Source organism: Drosophila pseudoobscura, chromosome 4 (genome assembly GCF_009870125.1).
Source record: "Drosophila pseudoobscura strain MV-25-SWS-2005 chromosome 4, UCI_Dpse_MV25, whole genome shotgun sequence".
In the NCBI taxonomy this organism is placed as follows: Eukaryota; Metazoa; Arthropoda; class Insecta; order Diptera; family Drosophilidae; genus Drosophila; species Drosophila pseudoobscura.
The window spans coordinates 26,606,891-26,623,874 of NC_046681.1; the positions used below are offsets into that span (position 1 = coordinate 26,606,891).

A 16,984-nucleotide genomic window follows, 5' to 3' on the forward strand; every position below is an offset into this window, starting at 1 on the left:
ATCATTATCATTTGATCCCCTCCCCTGTTCCTGTCCCATTCGCACCCATCGCTGGCGGTGATGACGGTGGTGTCAAATATGTGTGAGAGGGAGGGAAACGTTGTGTGTGTGCGTGTGAGTCAGAGTGTGCTTTGATATTAACGCCATCATGCTCATCATCATCATCTGCGCGGAATGGGGTTCGGGTTCGGGGCCTAGATGGCAGCTGTCATCGTTCATAGTTAGGGTATTCCTGAAAGATGTACTGAATTGCTTTGGGTCTGAATTCCATAAAACACGGATAGCGTGATAGAAGTTTAACTAAATTTGTCAAATTAAAGGCCAAAAGTAAATCCATACTTCCTTCGTTGTTATCGTTGTTGATATCAGGAATTATACATATATGTTTAGTTTACTATTTATTAATTCACTGTGCAACAGTGATTTAGAACTTGGCACGAGACAAAAATTTGGGTTGTATGTCTGGATGAGTAGACATATCATCACATGATTTTGTATTCGTTTCAATACAATGGCTGTGCTTGAAAATACAGGCATATTTATATACTTATCTCCAAATTAATTTCAATTTCGTATATCTTTTTCCAGAATACCCATAATGCTGACTGTCCTTTTACTAAGCGTTTGCCCCTACATAACCTCATCTCCTCCACCCTCCTGGAGTCATCACCCATGCCCTGCCCTTCCGTTCCCCCCCTGGAGAGAAGTGTACATATTTGTACTGCAATTTGGCGTAGCGTCGCCGTCGCCGTCGCCGTCGCCGTCGCCCTGCTGTTGGCTGCGCTGCCTGCTCCTGTGATTTGCCTCTTTTTGGGCTCTCATTTACACAGGTGAGTACGAGTATTTTCCTACTTTTTCCACTATTTTTCTGGTTTCCTTTCTGTTTTTTTTTTTTTGGGTGCCCCCCTCTATGTACGCTCGCTCCGTCTCGCTTACCCGCTGGGCCATTATCGGAGCAGAAATGCTCTATGGAATCGCATTTTTGTGTAGTTTTGCATCGACGGGGTCCTGTGAAATATGCTACGCAATGAAATTTTCCTCCTTCTGGATTCCATGACAACCAAAACACACATATGAGATGGATGGATGGATGGTCTTTGTTATTTTGTAATGGAGATGCTGTGGGAAAGAGACCCAGAGAAAGAGAGAGAGCGATAGAGAGAGAAAATAGGGACGGAAGAGAGAGAGAGCGGGAGAATGTGTGGCGAAAAAAGGTGAAACGATTGAGCACCCTGGGAGATTTTTTAATCAAATAATTACTGTAATTAGATGCAAGGCAAAATGTCAAAAACGAATTGCACACAAAAATTCCCAGGCGGTAAGGGCAGCAAAGCAGGACTACGCGCTGAGAATTCACAATTGGCAAAGGGCGTAACCGAGTACCCGATCTGGAACAGCCCAAAGAATGTTTTTTTCATTTTTGAAGAGTTGGCTGTACGTTTAAGTACGTGAATGGGGAGAAAAGTTCAATTATGCAACTGCCTTAGCTTTAATCTAAACTATCTTCTTAAGATTTTGATGTTAGTTATTTAAAAATCTTACAATATTATTTATTACTTGTGTTGCCTTCATTGCCTTAGGCCATTTAAGATAAGCGATTATAATGAAATCTTCATTAGAAGATTTTTCATTTTCTTGTTTTTTTTTCTTGATATCTAATTTAAGTTCCAATAGCTTGAGATAATTAATCTGCCATCTTCTGATATCTTGGTTTAAAACCTTGGGGATCATAAAGGATCTTCAACTTTGGTTTGACGGTTTAGTAATTACATCCTTCCTTATACATATGTATATCAGTTGTATCTAACTATTCGTATAGAAAATCTCCAATTACGGAAAATATTAAGTCCAGATACAGATTAAGTTGCAGATACAACATTTCTTTTGAAAATTTATATCCAAACACCATAATCGAAATACAAGAAAATTAATCATTCCAATGTTTAAAAAAAATCCGTTAAACATTGTGTCTACATTAAAATCTCCGAAAACTTCCTCTACCATTTTGTTAAGCTCACAACTTTTAAGAATTCTCGTCAGAGAATTCCATTTAATAATGAAAACTTTTGCAAGAGATTTTTCCATAAAGAGCTCAAGAAATCAACTTTTTGCATTTTCCACACCTCAAGTGTCTGCAACAATAAGGCAGAGAGCAAAACGAGATACACAGAGAGAGACAGGGAGAAAGAGAGAGGGAGAGAGCGACAGATGGAGCTAAAGAAGAGGTAAAGTTAGGTGAGGTGTGGTAATGGTGAGGTAAGGGGTTACCTGAAAGACCTGGAGGCGAGAAGGAGAGCAGGCATTCATTACAGCAATTGAAATGGACAAAAGCCAAATTCTAGGCAAGCAAAAAAGACGATGATGACGATGACAACGGATTGTGCAAGGCAGTAGAGAGTTGAAAAAGGTATAATAAAATGTTTGCATATAAAATATTAAATAAAAGACGCAATGAAGGAGTGTACAGTGGTGGATATATGGGGAGTGGCGGGGTGTATGGAGGTGGTGACGACTCTTCCCTCTCTCTCTACATAGAACGCAACGAAATGAGCGAGCAGCAACAACAAAATGACGGCCGGCCAGGTGAGTGCCAGGTGAGGCACAGGCCCAGGATCCAAGGCAAAAAGCTCAACGGATAAGTAAATAAATACGAGGACCCCCGCCCGCCACCATCTGAATCTATGTAAATCCCACTGTGCGTGTGCGTGTCGTGTGCCTGGAACTTCATGATGAGCAAACGAGTACCGTTAGTGGGCGTACCAAACAGGCAGGGAAAATGCGTCTGCGCTACTCTAGCAGCCATATTTTCTCGTATGGCTGGCCAATCGGGTGGGTGTGGCCTGACGCTGAACCGGTCCCGCAAGTCACTTGATTAGCCCCGACATTTTGTAACTGTTACTCTCTCTCTCTCTCTCTCTTAGCGCTCTCTCTTGCTTCCGCCACATTCAAACGCAACAGGCAAACCACCCGCACAGCTGCTGACTCGCTCGCACTTGTAGAGTTCCAATGGGGGAAAAGACTGTACGGTATGCATCGGAATTTCCACACCATACCACTCGAAATGTTGAACTTTACATTAGAGACCGACCATAAACCGGCTTTTACTTTCGTTTCGGAGAAGAACAACAATTAGCAACAATTTGTGCTAATCTACGTAAACGCTTTTGTGACAGTTATAATTTCTGTGGAAATTGATGTACTGTACGTACTGTCAAATTAATTCGCCATGGCCGTGGCCACCACTCAGTGGAGTACATCGGAACTCTTGAAAGTTCAGATTATTGGAAAAGCGCACAGTTTCCAAGTGTTTCATTAATTTCGCACGACTGCACTGCAATTGTTCGTGGATGTGTTCTGGCGGTGTGTACATACTCCTCTCGTATGTGTGTGGCACACGCTTGCTTTACCTGCCTGCTCTGCTATCAAAAAGTTGCACAAAGGCCTCAAAGATAACCTTATAAAAAAGGTTGCCAAAAAATGAAATGAAAATTTCGCTTTTTATTTTTGTTCCTTCGCCCGTTATGAATTAAGTGTCCTGCAACCACACACAATGAATACATACATATCCGCTATTGTAGTTGCAAATCTCTTTGTGGGTTTGCTTTTGAGAAGGAATACAAAATAAAAATAACCAAAAATGCGATCAAAAGAGAGAGGGGATATTGAGTAAAGATGTCCCTGCTGTCAATTTTCATTGTAACATACGACTAAATGAAAATAATCACATTTTCTAGTGTAATAAATTCAAAATTAATTAGGGCGGCAAAGATTCAGCTATGAAGAAGAAGCATGTCAGGCAGAGCTTAATATTTCTATTGCGGGCGGTCACACTAAGCTTTTGCGATATTTGACATTCACCAGGAAGTTCAACATTTTTAGATCTCACATCTCTATAAAACGAAAACAAGCATCAACAGGAAACAAATGTTTTCAAACTTCAGGTGTGACTGTACCCTCATCATTCACTTTAGCTCCCTAGATTCATTAATTTCAATTTTCAATGGACATGGTCTGCCTATTCTGTTGAGTCGCTCGATTTCTCTGACATAGCCAGGAGGCCTGGAGAATTGTACAACATCTCCATTAAATGGACAGATACGGCATCAGATCAAACCGCATCTGGATGACAACTCTAAATCTGGTCTCTGTAGTCTGCCACTTTGGATATTTGCCCATCGAAAGATTACAGCTCAACCGCAGGGATGTGCTCAATGGAGGATAGTTTTGGCGATGTGTCCCCGCGTTGTTCGTGTATCCCATTAGCAAAGAATATGTGGGACTATTCCCCATCAGCATCGTCGCTATTCATTATGAAAGCAGCATACTGGAGAAATATTGTTACAGACGCAGTCCATCCGAATATCTGTATTTACTGATCATCACGGCCATCCTGGCGAACGTGGCTGGATTATAAGGAAACTCCGAAACAGGAATCTACTATTAATGGGTTGGTTACACTTGTTTTGTTTCTAATCACATTGCATATTCTTGCACAATTTATTTATAAATTTCTATATATAGCTCCCGGGAAAATTGTATTGCTTATTCTAATGCACATGTCTATTATTTCCTCAAATTCCAATATCCTGCAGAGTTGGGCGGGAGAGAATTTCTAAAAACACCTCAGATTCTATAAGTTTTCTGCCTTTCATGAGGCATTTGTTAACAATAATCTGTTCTTTCAGGAAACGTTTTCTCCCCGAGCCTGATGGTTTAACTGATCAACCTGTCTCCATCGTCGTCGTTATTATCATCGCCGACGCTTTCTTAATTTTACTGAATTTTTGTATTTATGGCCTTTAATTGCCTTTTATTTTAATTTAATTACAAAATTTAAATTTTGAAAATTCTCTGAGAGCGCGCCAAATATTCCATACGAAATCGCAGTACAGTTTGGTACTCTGGCCACACTCTTCATCATCGCTATATTTGCCATTCACAAAGAAAGTCATTCGGATTGCAAGTCGATGTTTGCGATGTTTTTTAAATCAAAGAAAGATTAAATTAATAGAAAATAGTGTGGCTTTTTTAAAAAGAGGGGCTAATGGCCCACTATATTATATTGTTGTTGAGACAAAAACAATCAAGGTCATGTATTTAAAATAAGCCAGTCAAGTAGAAAATAGATTCATTATCTAGCTAGTAATATTCGATGGAATATCAAAATCGAGGAATATGGGTTCAAATCCTTGACCCAGAACGATTAACCCATTATAAGCCAAGGGGGCATGTCAATATTCTACCGAAAATTCTGAAAATTTCATCATTTTAGCGCAGTTTAGGTGACAGATATCGTGGTTTCTTTGTAAGTTAAACGGAAAACGGTATGGATCTTCAAGAAGAATTTACAGTCAGTAATATTATTCGCCATATGTTTCAATTCGTTGAACTGTTTAAAAAGAGGGGGTAAAGAGGGCTAAGTTTTCGATAAGTCCGCCACTAAAAGACACGTAAATTGTTGGAAATTTGGAAGAATCTCGATTAAAAAGATATATTTTCATATGAAAAGCCTTTAATTAAGTAAAATCAAAATAAAATCACAATGGACATTGGCCAATGGTACCGGTCGCTGCCCCGCTTCACCCGCTATTGGCTGACGACGACTGTGCTGCTCAGTCTACTATGCCGCTTTGAACTGCTGGACATCTGGAGTCTGTCGCTGAACCGCTCGATGGTGTTTGGAAAACTCCAGTTGTGGCGATGTGTGACCTCGCTGTTTGTGTTCCCCATCACACCGAACACGGCCTTCCACTTCCTCATCAACTGCTACTTCATTGTGCAGTACAGCAGCAGGCTGGAGAAGGATCAGTACGGGCGCAGTCCCTCCGATTACCTGTATCTGCTCATCGTGACATCAGTGCTGGCCAACATAGGCGGGATGCTGTTTAACGTCCAGTTCCTCATGGACATGATGGTGATGGCGATCACCTACGTCTGGTGCCAGCTTAACAAAGATGTGACAGTCAGCTTCTGGTTTGGCAGTCGCTTTAAAGCCATGTATTTGCCATGGGTGCTGGCTGCATTTGAGTTTATATTCCACTTGTAAGTTATCATTATCGCAGTCTGCAGTAAGAGCATTCTTAAACCTATTTATTTGCTAATCCTTACAGCTCTCTGGCCTCGTTAATTGGCATTTTCAATGGACATGTTTACTTTTTCCTCAAGTTCCAATATTCCCAAGAGCTGGGCGGCAATGCCCTGCTGGAGACGCCCCAGTTCCTGTAAGTAATAGAAGGAGAGCCTCTAAAGAAACTTTGTTTTATATTACCTTTGGTCTTTCTTTCAGGAAACGCCTGGTACCCGACACTTCTGGTGGTTTTGGTGGCTTTGGCGTCCCACCGGAGAGTAGAGCGCCACCGCCTCCCGAAAGTCCCTGGGGCAGGGGCATGGCCCTGGGTCGAAACTAGGAAGCAGACGCATACACTATGGATCCCGTTTTTTATACATCTGCATTTTGTGACAAACCAAGTCCAAAAACCTGATATCTTTCAATCATCGCTCGATTCTAGAGCAGCAGCAGCAGCAATAAGTAAATTTTGTTAAGTGGGGAGGATTGTATTGTGCATTAAAATGAAATTATACATACACATAGATATATATTTAAATATATCCATTAAAAAATCTATTTCTTTGTTTTTTGTTACATTTAAATTTATTTCGGTTTAAAATTTCTATGCTAAAAATTTTACAGCGACACGCAATTGTTCAACAATATATATTTTGTTTTCGTTTTATAATATTTTTTACTTATTCTTCTCTTTTTCTCGTGTTTGGAGGGAGGAAGAGTTATCTTTTGTTCTTAAACTTAATATTTTTCCTTTTTTCTTTAGGGGTTTAGGGGTTTTTCTCCATTATCGTTTTGGTCTAAAAGATACAACATTTTTTTATGAAAAAATCGACCCAGTAAAATACTTAACATCTAGCACTTTGTTGTTGTGTGGGGCTTGAAATCCTCTAAAAAAAAAATGGAACTAGGGGTGATAGAATCTATACATATGTATATATTTATATATGCGGTATAGGGGCTTGTTTGGATTTTCGAAATTCATCATATGATGTTTATTTACATGTTCATATCCTGGTTGGGGGGTCGTCGCGCGATTTATGCTCTATAATCTCATACGAACTAAGAATTATTTCTTCCAAGTTTTGAACATTAAAACAATTTTTACCTTTCTTCTTATTTCCTGCTTTTGTGTGTGTTATTTTGCGTGTAATTTCGATCATAAACTTAGAAAACTAAACTAAAATGAAACTATGCTAGGCAAAATAATGTTGTTATAGGGGGCTGGGGCTGTTGATGATGATGATTTGGGGTGGGAGGGATGGATGAATCGTAGACTCTATATACAATCTATACAAAATACAAGGTAAGGTTCTGCAGAGAGGAATCCCCGGCAAAAAGGGTTAGACGTCAATGGCAATGGGCCCTATGTACAGTAGAGAGAGAGAGAGGTTTTAAATATTTATAACCGAAAAAAAGAAACCTTCCTTTAACTACGTATACGATAATGTTTAGAACGAATTGGGAGGCTGTTTATGGGTTATTCTAAACTGATTTTGGCCATTAAAAATATTGTTGCTTCTTTTCGTTCAAATTAAGAAAATTATGTATAAGGTAATCTTGCACTTTGCCCCAAAAGACAGAGATATCTAAGAGACACATCTCGACATTGAGACTAAGACTGAAAATCTAAACCTAATTCAAACCGAATCCTGCTGCTGCTGTGCGTTCTTGCAACACTCTCTTCTCCAACTCCGTTTAACAATGATTTAACAGGCTGCTGCTTTTTTTACAGTGTGGTGGCCAGTGGCTGCTCCATTGCCTGCTGCTTCGTCTTTAGCTGCGTTGGATGACCCCCGTGTGAAACGATAGCTGCCATCAGGGAATTCGCTGTTGTAGCCGTCTCTGGAGATATGTTGCTGGTGCTCTCAATCTCAATGGGCTGCTCTAGATCCATGTCCACATACTCGATTGCGCTGTCATCCTCTGGATGCAGTTCAATGACTGAAACAAATAAAATACGTAAAGGATTAGCAACTGTCTTCCTCGCTTTAGGAGGAACCCCAAAGAAAGGGGCTCATTCGTTACTCCCAACTCACTGCGATTGTTGAGCTCGGTGTCCTGTTCCGTTTCCACTTCCACTGCCACCACATCATCGTCTTCCACATCCACATCCTCGATAATGACATCATCGAGACTCTGTTTGGAAGAATTTGTTGTTGTCACTGTCTGGGTGGCCGCCTGATCCAACTCCATCTCCCAGTCGGTGGCATTGAGTACCACCAAAGGCCCGGACTTGACCTTCGGCTCCATCGCCGTCGTCCCATTATCGGCCACAATGATGGGCATATTGATAATATCGATGGGCGTGTCCTCTGTAATTAGTTGATTCGGTTTGGGTTTCGCTGAGCTGCCGCTGCTGCTGCTGCTCCCTGTGAGAATATTGGGCGAGACTGAGGCTGCCGTTGGCGAGACTACTGAGGCCGAGGTGGAGGCACCAATGACCAGGACACTCGGCTTGGGCTTCGTGCTCAGCGTCACGGCTCGCATACCGCTCGCCGCACTGGCCGGCAGGAACACCAGATTGTTTTTCCCCCCAGCGCCAGTGGAAAATGTCAGGGTGGTGGGCTTTGTTGTCAGCTTGGCACTGCTCGATGATGTCCCGGTCCCGCTGGTCACGGTGATTGTATTTGAACTGCTGCTGGTTACCACACTGGACATCACTTGCGTGTGCGCCGGCATAATCTGCATCTTCTGTAGGTTGAACCTCTGATGCGGAGAGCTGGACGGATGTGACATCCCCCCAGTCGGCGAAAGGGACGCCGTGGCAACTGTCGTTGTCGTCCCGCTCGCTCCCGTCACATTGTTCAGCTTGTGGATGATGCTGCCCGCGGTCAGTTTCCCGGGCTGCAGGAACACCTTGCCATTGGGCGAGCAGATCTTGATGTTGCGTAGGGCACTGCTGTGCACCTGCTTTATGTTTAGGGGACTGCCCGTCCCTGTGCCGCCGCTCGTCAGTTTGATGTTTCCCAGTATCTGTGGGCCCCCAGTGGTGGTAGATGCACCGCCTGTACCCGCTGCCTTGACAGTCACACTGCCTGGCGGCAGCTGCTGCGGCTGAGATGGGCCCTTTGCACGAAAGATAGGTGTGCCCGTTGCCGTAGACGTCGCCAGAGGCGTAATAAGTGTATTGTTCAAGCTGCTGGCCGGTATATTCTTGATGATATTCACCGTGGAGGCGCTGCTGAGAGGCGTGACTGTACCCCGCGGCTGCTCCTTGAGATTGCTGGACATGGCCTGCGGCGAGGACGGGGTGGCAACGGCTGTGGCCGTCGTATCCGTCGTGTAGGGCAGTAGTCGCACCGCCGAACTGGGCAAGGTCTTGGGCTTGACATCGAGCGGTGTGCCGTCAAGGAAATTGATCTTCTTCGGCGTCAGCTTGGTGCCGGGTGGGAGAATGGTGGTGGTGGTGGTGCTGCTGCCTGTTGGATTCAGCAGCCCCAGAGCAGGTCGTAGCTTGGCCCCCATGGGCGGGGCCGGTATCTGCTGGACACTGATGATTTGCGGAGCTAGTGGAAGATTGGCCGTCGAGATGGGCATGGGTATAGTGGGCGTCACGGGTAATGTGGGCACCGCTGGTGTGGTGTCCGGCTGCCTTTCCTCCATAATGAACTTCTTGACAGGCGTGTGGCTCTGCACCTGCACCTGGACGGGCACCACGCTCGGCTGCAGTTTCTCTTTAAAGACAATCGGCGAGTTGGCAAAGACCCGACTGGGGGCACCGGGCGTTGTGGGCGAACCCATCTCTGCTGCTCCTGTTGTCGGACCATACACGACTCTCGTGGCTGGCTTCAGTTTGTTCATGAAGCCCGTGGGTGGCGACACCATAACGGTGGGCGATGGGGATGGCATTGGTGTGGGTGCGGGTGCGGGCGCTGGCGTCGCTGTGGTGGCACATACCGACTTGAGTGCCTCGTCCAGGATGTATTCCACATGTGATTGCACCACCAAATGATTGCCCGCCGCCTCCGGTACGGGCAATAATACTTTTTGCTGCTGCTGTTGCTGCATCTTCTGTTGTTGCTGCTGCTGCAATTGCTTCTGTGCCCGTCGTCCGCTTTTGGCCGGTGCTGCCACTCGCTTCGCAGAGTCTGTGGCAGCTGACGCTGCTGCCGCCCTACCCGCCGCTACGGCACCGGGATAGGGACCCAAGCTGTTGGCCAGATTGCGCTTGCTGGCCAGCCGTTGCTTGTGCTTCTGCTGCTGCTGGTAGAAGAAGCGCTGCTGCTGCGTCCTTGGACTGGGTCGCGGCTCCACTGGCATCATCTCGCCGTCCTCCTGTGCGCCAGTCTGATGTCCGGGTAGCTGGCCCAGCACGTGCATATGTTGCTGGTGGTGAAGTTGATGATCCAGCTTTTCGTGCTGCTGCTGCTGTTGCATGTGTCGCTTCTTGTTGAGCTTGGCATCAATGCCCTCGTTCTCCTTGCGCTTCTGTATGGCCTTCTTTACCTCGTTGGGGACATCGGGTACTTTGAACTGCGAAAGGGGATAGGATAGGGGTAAGAGATTAGTCGTTGGAATCCTGTCCGTATCTTAAAACGTTCAGATCAGAGCGTATTTCTTAGAAACATCTAAACAAATTAAAACACCTTCAAATTGTTTAAAAATCTCATAAAATATCTTAAATTTAAAAGAAAAATAACCCAAAGAAAATCAAATGTAGAATATAGCGCCTAAAATCTACCTTTAACAGCTATTAAATTTAAATATATTTCATTCAAAAAACAATTTAAAATAAATAAAATCCAAAGAACTGTTAAATTTTCAGGCATAACATAACATAACGGCTGACTGCTTACAGTGCCATGTAAAGGAATAACCATTCACAGCGGCGTGCTATCATTTTGCTGTTAACAGCAGTTAATGTTTAACAGCTGCTAACACATTGAAATTAACTATAATTTAATAAAATTTCTATCAATATACAAATCATAAATAAAAAATAAAATAAAATAATCGAAAAAGAAACACTTGATATTTCTACTTCTTCGTGCTGATTGTAGGCGTTCCAGGCAAAACATAAACGAAACGTAGCATTCCAATTGGACCTAAAGATATTCCCACTAAAAATCCGACTCTCCATCATGATAGAAATTATACGATCCGGGGAAATAATTCCAATGGAAATGTTGCTATAGGAGACGCCACACGTGACCCCACCACCCACCAACCAAGACGCGGATTAAGCGACACATGCCCGCAGCCGCGGCCCAGGCAGACTGTACTTTCACTGCCCCCGCGCGCGCACACAAGCAAGCACAAGCAGAACCCACGAAGCAAATCACATATGCACATCGGGCGGACGCCACATCGGTGTTAGGGGGATTATATAATTCTCTCTATCTCACCGGCTCATCCATGATCACTAACGTCGGACCGTGTTCCTGGGCCCTGTTCCGGCCATGCTTCAGTGCCATTAGGTTGGCCTGATCGATGAGGGCATCGGCATAGTGGGCCCCCGTTTCGGCGGGCGGCAATAGTTTCGCATTTTCCAGACACGCCTTCGCCGCCAGATCGTTGGCCACAATGCTGAGCGCCGTTTGGGGACTGATACGCGGTAGCAGCGGATACGGACGACGACCTTCGCGCGACCATTCCTGCCAGGTGTTCGGACCGCAGACACTGCGAGATACACACACGCACAGAGTGACACGAAACGAAACGAGGTTGAGATTGAGATTGAAAATTGGAATTAATTTTCGCACTGGGTTCTCCTGCACTTCACTTACTTTTCGGCTATGGTGCAGAGCTGTTCATCGTTGACGGCGCGCCGCACCTCCGCCCGATGACGCTCCGGGGTTATGTGAAACAGTTGTCGCAGTTCCTCCAGCATTTTGCCCTTTGGTTCGCTCAGCGAGCCTTGCGCGCGAAAAACGCTTATTATATGCGAATAGGATTCAAGCTCTAAGCGAATGAAAGGCAAGAGAACACATTAGAGGGGTTTCACTGGGGTTCTGGCTAGATATCTGGCCGTATTTGGGCATGATGCGAGCGTCGCTTGCTCCTGGATGTGCTGCCTTCCACTTACCAAGTCGACGCAGCATGCCTCGGCATTCGTCCCGCGACATTTCCAACGTTTGTGGCCACATTGTGCACGCTGTTTTGCACACCGTATGCTAAATGCACTCCAAGCCGCTGGATTTCAGTGTTAATCCGTGGGTTTTCTCAAAGGCTTTTCGCGAATCTTGTTGCAAAAATTAAAACAAACTCTCTTCAGGCAGCGTTTCTAACAGTGTGACTGACCCCCGAAAATATACCGAAATATACCGCCTCATTTTCAAAATATACCGATGAAAAACCGAACTTAGCCCACTTAAGCCCCGTTATTTTAAACAGGATAACAACTTTAGTTACACCGAGGAAAATAATGCAAATAATAATTGCTCTGGCAGGTCTATCCTATCCTTTATCATTGCTTTAAAAAAGACCACGATATCTTTTACCTGAACTGTGCGGAACTACTTCGAGTTTCATTAGAGTATTTCAATACCCACTGGTCGGCAACGGGTTAATCGCTCTCTGTGCATGGTCGGAAATCATATCCCACGATTTTGATCTTTGGTTTAATATTACTGGCTAGCTAACACCCTCAGCGCAAAGCACATAGTTTTATCCGACTGATGAATACATTTTGTAACTGATATGTCGCTTAAAAGTACTCCTTGTTATTGGATTGTGTCTAAAATACGGTTTAAGAAAAGAAGGTCAAAGAATAAAACGTAAATGTACGGCATGAAACGTATGGTGTATTGAGTTTTACGTCATTGTTGCTGTTCAACAGGTATCCGCTATGAGTATAGACGTATTTATACCCTATTTCCTTTAATTAATACTGAAAATTCTGTTTTCCATGCTGATTTGAAAACTATAAAAGTGACATTTTCTCAGATTGACGTGTTTTTGATATTTTAATGCATTTGATTAGATTCCTATAAATATCTCGATCCCAATAATACCCTTTACCCCCCTCTCGATAAAGCGTAATAAGACGTAAGTGAGTATGGAGTGTAAGACAATTGGTGCTGAGCTGACCGCCAAAGTGGGATTATTTGAAAGTGAATGAGTGACAAGAATAGAATGCAAATTTTTCATAAAATATAACATATACCTATATACCGTAAATATCCCTTCAACCATTAACCATATAGTGTGGTACTGTATGGTTAGTGCTTCAACTCAATTTCGACGTCAAAATATACCGAAAATTATCAGGAAACGTTTCAAATAAACGTGACCACTCACAGCGAAACGCTAAGAAACCACTGGTCTGTTATCAACACTGCTATTTCCAGAAAATCAGTAATTATAAATATACAATTTAAATTTACTAAAGTTACTAAATACGCTCGCATATATTAAACCAAATATAATATTGCTACATCAAATATTGTACAGTTTAATTTAATGGCTTGAGTCTGAGTTGAGTTTTACTCTTGTCTTTGGCCAAGACAAGAGTACGATTATCACTGATATCTTGATTCGATACGATACCAATTCACAGGTAACTGGTTTCACTTAATGCTAAACAACCACCACAAAAAATTGAATTATTTACATACTGAAATTAACAAAAAAAAATATAAAAACTCAACTACACAAAAAACAGCATTCGGGTATTTACACGGACCATTGTTACAGTTCTCTCAATTCCAGAGCTTCGTTGGCGTCCCTGGCCTGCATTAAAGCAACAACAAAAAACAATAAGTAAAAGTAGCCCAATACAGGTGTGTTTTCTCACCGTTTTGAACCAAAATGAAGACATGAAGTTGATACGATTCCAAATGCTCATCTCCGAAGGGGGATAAATCCCATGTAGATGCAGATGCTTCACTGAGATGAATGGCGGGATGTGAAATCCAATAATCGCCTTCGAAGGGTCAACATTCTTCGATTTTAGCAGCTCGACCATGCCCGATTCCATCCGCAGCACTGATCAACAAACACATGCACATGAATAAATTATAAACAGACAACTACATACATATGTAAATGTTGTTGGGACGTGGCGGCTCTTACCAAGTCCAATGTGGGATTTGTTTAAAGCATTGAAACTGTCAAAGTGTTGCTTGGGGATGGCCAGATAGTGATACGTTGCCGCAGGACTCTTATCCTTGAATATCACATATTCGTCGGTTTGAACCTCCAGAACTGGCGGCGGCCCTTGTTTACCGTTGGCAAAATCACAAAATAAACATTCCTGTTGAGACGCTGATGTCGTTGGGCTATTTATTCCGCAATTATAGACCGCGACGAGGCCTAGCAAGCCTAGTCCAGTGAGGGCGGCAAATATGGTTTTTTTCCGTTTGAACAGGAAATTCTCTCCATGCATGTTGTCGTAGAAAGTGCAGTCTGGCACTGCCACTGGTTCGTATCAGCTGACAATTTTGCCATTCACAGTGGCTAGTACGTAAATGGGTGGCAAGTTTTTTTTAGGTTTTAAGCCTAAACAAATGAGTTTAACATTAATTTTCCAATGAAAACTCAATCGACAACCCATAACGATGTTGTTCCGCTCAGCCAAAAACAAATTCGAGACGGTGGATGTGATGCGCCGGCTGAAGCGTCTGGCCGAAGGCACCCTTTCCTCGTATCGCCGTTTGTTTTTGCTGCTCCTCTGCGTGTGCACAGTTTTCTATATGCTGCCGCCGATCTTTCGTTATATATTTCTAAGTGCACCGGAGCAGAAGGGTAACCAATGGCCGTTTCATCTGGGCAATAATATATAACCGCATTATGTTTTACAGATCCCCATAGTGTGTGCATGGATGATCGTTTGACACCGTACATACTCCAGAACTATGAATTCGATGCCAACATTCGTCACGTGTCGCCCTCGAAGCTGCCGGGCGAGCGCGATTTCACGCCATATATTGGCAACGGTTACATCGGTTTGGAGATAGCCCACGATGCGTCGCTGAACATCAAGCACGGTCGTGCCATGCAACTGCCCATCCGTTTTCAGCCGATTGTGTCCGTGGCACAGCAGAGTGTGGGCGTCGAAAAGGAATCAACCGTTGTCGAGTATCTGACGGGAATGGTGCATCGGTTTCAGTGCTTCCCTGGCTACTTTGCTTCCTACACCTACTACGCACATCGCACGCAGCCCAATGTCCTCGTGCAGGAGCTGCAGATCACCAATACGCGCAACATGATTGAAGACGTGGAGCTGATAATGCCACGCGTTAACCTGCCCAGGCTTTCGCATCGCACCCTGAAGCTAAGGTTACTGTGTGTCTTTGATCGGCGCCTCTTATTGTTCTGACGTGTGCTTGTTTACCTTTTCAGTGAGCCAGCTTCCGCAGGTATGGTGTTCTACAACGAGCTGGACGTGTTAACGGGCATTGTGCAGCCCGTCGCAGAGGATCCCAGTAAATTGATTGTCGTAAGCATTGTGAAGCCACAGCTAGATGCAAAGCTGCAGGTCCGCAAGCGGGGAACAGTCCGTTTTGTGTATCCCATAGCGATACACTACTCCAAGCCCGTTGCTGAGGCGCAGATAAAGGCAACTGTCGAGGCTAACGAGCAACAGGCCACGCAAGCCATGATAAAGCTCCTGCAGAAACTGGGCTCAAAGGCAGCCAATACGGGCTCATCGTACAGCATCAATACCTTTCGCCAGGAGCATATCGATGTGTGGGCAGATCTCTGGGCCACAGGTTTTACGATAAGCACATCCAAGGCGGAACATAGTTTGAACGGGGACCGCATCAATGCCACCATGTATGCGGTGCTCTCCCAGGTGCGTTGCTTCGAGTTCGAGGAAATGGGCACGGCCGTCTCTTCGGCCAAAAAAGAGGATATAGCTAAGGCCCTGACCTATGCCGAGGGCTGTTATGATTCCTATCACACGCTGCAGGCGGAGAACCTGTGGCGGGAGATGTCCACCCTGCAGCAGCTGAATTCCTTGGTCTCCTCTTGGATGCTGACGCTCGAGAAACAGGGCTGCCACAATCTCATACGTGCGGGTGCTTCAGGTGTTATACAAGCAATGGTCTTAAGTTTTGGGAGCTTTCGCTTTAGCAATCAGCACTTGGAGTGCAATATCCATCCAAAATTCCTGCACAGGGACTTCCACTTTCGACGTCTTAACTATGGCAACAAGACACATGTGAATGTCACCATCATTGTCAAGGATGATAATAAGGCGATCATCCAAGTGGCTTTGGATCGCTCCGATCGCAGTTACTATGCCTGCGATGGCGGCTGTCTAGATGAGCCTGTACTGCTCACGTAAATATCTCTGATAAAAACGTAATTTTCTAAGTATTAAATGAGTTTCTTTTGCAGTCAAAGCCGTCGACACTTCCCAGTTAAACTGACTGAACCTCTGACAGCAATACTATACATAACCGAGGACAAACAGCACATGGAGGAGCTCCACCATGCCATTCATGTTAAAGAAGTGGTCGAGGGTGAGTCTCTTCTATTCATTATTGCTTGGAGAACCTTGAAACCTTTAAATTGTGTATTCCATGTATAGCTCCTGCCCATGAACAACATTTGATTGCTTTGCACAAGCATGGCCATCAATTGGGCGGCCTGCCCACGCTCTTTTGGGTATCTGTGTGTGCAATAATTATAGTATTTCATATTTTCCTATGTAAGCTAATTATCAAGGAGTACTGCGAACCAAGCGATAAGTTAAGGTATCGTTATAACAAACCGTGATCCTAGTTGTATATAGTACATATATTTTTTGGGACAGTGTGTGGCATATGCTAGTAAAATACAAAACACAAATCGAAATGGCAACAAAATATCATAAATTTACGATAAAGAGAAAGAGTGTGAATCCTAGTGTAAATCAAATTGATTTGTGATCCCTGCAGCCCAGTAAATATCCATTATATCGCGTACTTATGATTTGTACGAGATTAAAGCAAACAAAATTCGATTATATTCATTAACATTTAAAATGCT

The 16,984-nt window shown here is 44.0% G+C and overlaps 4 protein-coding genes and 2 long non-coding RNA genes across 7 annotated transcripts; 4 read left to right on the forward strand and 2 right to left on the reverse strand.

Annotated features, from left to right (window-relative positions):
• Positions 1-749: 749 nt before the first annotated feature.
• LOC26533716 (uncharacterized) lies at positions 750-1,453 on the forward strand. The gene is made up of 3 exons (XR_004469279.1): positions 750-830; positions 960-1,214; positions 1,270-1,453. It is a non-coding gene; the product is annotated as an uncharacterized lncRNA (long non-coding RNA).
• A 3,959-nt stretch (positions 1,454-5,412) lies between these two features.
• Positions 5,413-6,585, forward strand: Der-1 (derlin 1). The gene is made up of 3 exons (XM_001356905.4): positions 5,413-6,042; positions 6,111-6,221; positions 6,287-6,585. The coding sequence occupies exons 1-3, from the start codon at positions 5,543-5,545 to the stop codon at positions 6,405-6,407; spliced, it is 732 nt and encodes a 243-aa protein (XP_001356941.1). The 5' UTR covers positions 5,413-5,542; the 3' UTR covers positions 6,408-6,585.
• Positions 6,586-6,975: 390 nt separating this feature from the next.
• On the reverse strand, positions 6,976-12,330 carry LOC4817527 (histone-lysine N-methyltransferase 2D). Its single transcript, XM_001356906.4, has 5 exons — positions 12,093-12,330; positions 11,794-11,968; positions 11,413-11,686; positions 8,104-10,540; positions 6,976-8,008 (listed from the first exon to the last, which is right to left on the reverse strand). The coding sequence occupies exons 1-5, from the start codon at positions 12,151-12,153 to the stop codon at positions 7,794-7,796; spliced, it is 3,162 nt and encodes a 1,053-aa protein (XP_001356942.3). The 5' UTR covers positions 12,154-12,330; the 3' UTR covers positions 6,976-7,793.
• Positions 12,331-13,417: 1,087 nt separating this feature from the next.
• Positions 13,418-14,414, reverse strand: LOC4817528 (histidine triad nucleotide-binding protein 3). 2 transcript variants are annotated; one of them, XM_001356907.4, is made up of 4 exons: positions 14,081-14,414; positions 13,803-13,993; positions 13,692-13,738; positions 13,418-13,622 (listed from the first exon to the last, which is right to left on the reverse strand). In XM_001356907.4, exons 1-3 carry the CDS (start codon positions 14,391-14,393, stop codon positions 13,697-13,699), a joined length of 546 nt encoding a protein of 181 aa, XP_001356943.2. In that variant the 5' UTR covers positions 14,394-14,414; the 3' UTR covers positions 13,418-13,622; positions 13,692-13,696. The 2 variants fall into 2 exon arrangements, with proteins under 2 accessions (XP_001356943.2, XP_033237008.1); XM_033381117.1 differs by having other exon boundaries at positions 13,418-13,738.
• On the forward strand, positions 13,431-14,042 carry LOC117184277 (uncharacterized). Its single transcript, XR_004469601.1, has 2 exons — positions 13,431-13,565; positions 13,703-14,042. It is a non-coding gene; the product is annotated as an uncharacterized lncRNA (long non-coding RNA).
• A 117-nt stretch (positions 14,415-14,531) lies between the features above and the next one.
• LOC4817529 (uncharacterized protein KIAA2013 homolog) lies at positions 14,532-16,963 on the forward strand. The gene is made up of 5 exons (XM_001356908.4): positions 14,532-14,752; positions 14,809-15,286; positions 15,350-16,294; positions 16,352-16,476; positions 16,545-16,963. Exons 1-5 carry the CDS (start codon positions 14,566-14,568, stop codon positions 16,730-16,732), a joined length of 1,923 nt encoding a protein of 640 aa, XP_001356944.2. The 5' UTR covers positions 14,532-14,565; the 3' UTR covers positions 16,733-16,963.
• The last annotated feature ends 21 nt before the right edge of the window (positions 16,964-16,984 follow it).

What these genes read in the sequence shown, in the direction of transcription:
- Der-1 (XM_001356905.4), top strand. Translation starts at nt 5,543, where the DNA reads ATGGACATTGGCCAATGGTACCGGTCGCTGCCCCGCTTCACCCGCTAT. An exon ending in TTTGAGTTTATATTCCACTT is followed by an intron (nt 6,043 to 6,110) that starts GTAAGTTATCAT and finishes TAATCCTTACAG; the next exon opens with CTCTCTGGCCTCGTTAATTG. An exon ending in CTGGAGACGCCCCAGTTCCT is followed by an intron (nt 6,222 to 6,286) that starts GTAAGTAATAGA and finishes TCTTTCTTTCAG; the next exon opens with GAAACGCCTGGTACCCGACA.
- LOC4817529 (XM_001356908.4), top strand. Translation starts at nt 14,566, where the DNA reads ATGTTGTTCCGCTCAGCCAAAAACAAATTCGAGACGGTGGATGTGATG. An exon ending in AAGTGCACCGGAGCAGAAGG is followed by an intron (nt 14,753 to 14,808) that starts GTAACCAATGGC and finishes TATGTTTTACAG; the next exon opens with ATCCCCATAGTGTGTGCATG. An exon ending in GATGAGCCTGTACTGCTCAC is followed by an intron (nt 16,295 to 16,351) that starts GTAAATATCTCT and finishes TTTCTTTTGCAG; the next exon opens with TCAAAGCCGTCGACACTTCC.
- LOC4817528 (XM_001356907.4), bottom strand. Translation starts at nt 14,393, where the DNA reads ATGCATGGAGAGAATTTCCTGTTCAAACGGAAAAAAACCATATTTGCC. An exon ending in CAAATCCCACATTGGACTTG is followed by an intron (nt 13,994 to 14,080) that starts GTAAGAGCCGCC and finishes TTTGTTGATCAG; the next exon opens with TGCTGCGGATGGAATCGGGC. An exon ending in CTTCATTTTGGTTCAAAACG is followed by an intron (nt 13,739 to 13,802) that starts GTGAGAAAACAC and finishes GCTTTAATGCAG; the next exon opens with GCCAGGGACGCCAACGAAGC.
- LOC4817527 (XM_001356906.4), bottom strand. Translation starts at nt 12,153, where the DNA reads ATGTGGCCACAAACGTTGGAAATGTCGCGGGACGAATGCCGAGGCATG. An exon ending in TAGTGATCATGGATGAGCCG is followed by an intron (nt 10,541 to 11,412) that starts GTGAGATAGAGA and finishes CCCCTTTCGCAG; the next exon opens with TTCAAAGTACCCGATGTCCC. An exon ending in CACCGAGCTCAACAATCGCA is followed by an intron (nt 8,009 to 8,103) that starts GTGAGTTGGGAG and finishes TATTTGTTTCAG; the next exon opens with TCATTGAACTGCATCCAGAG.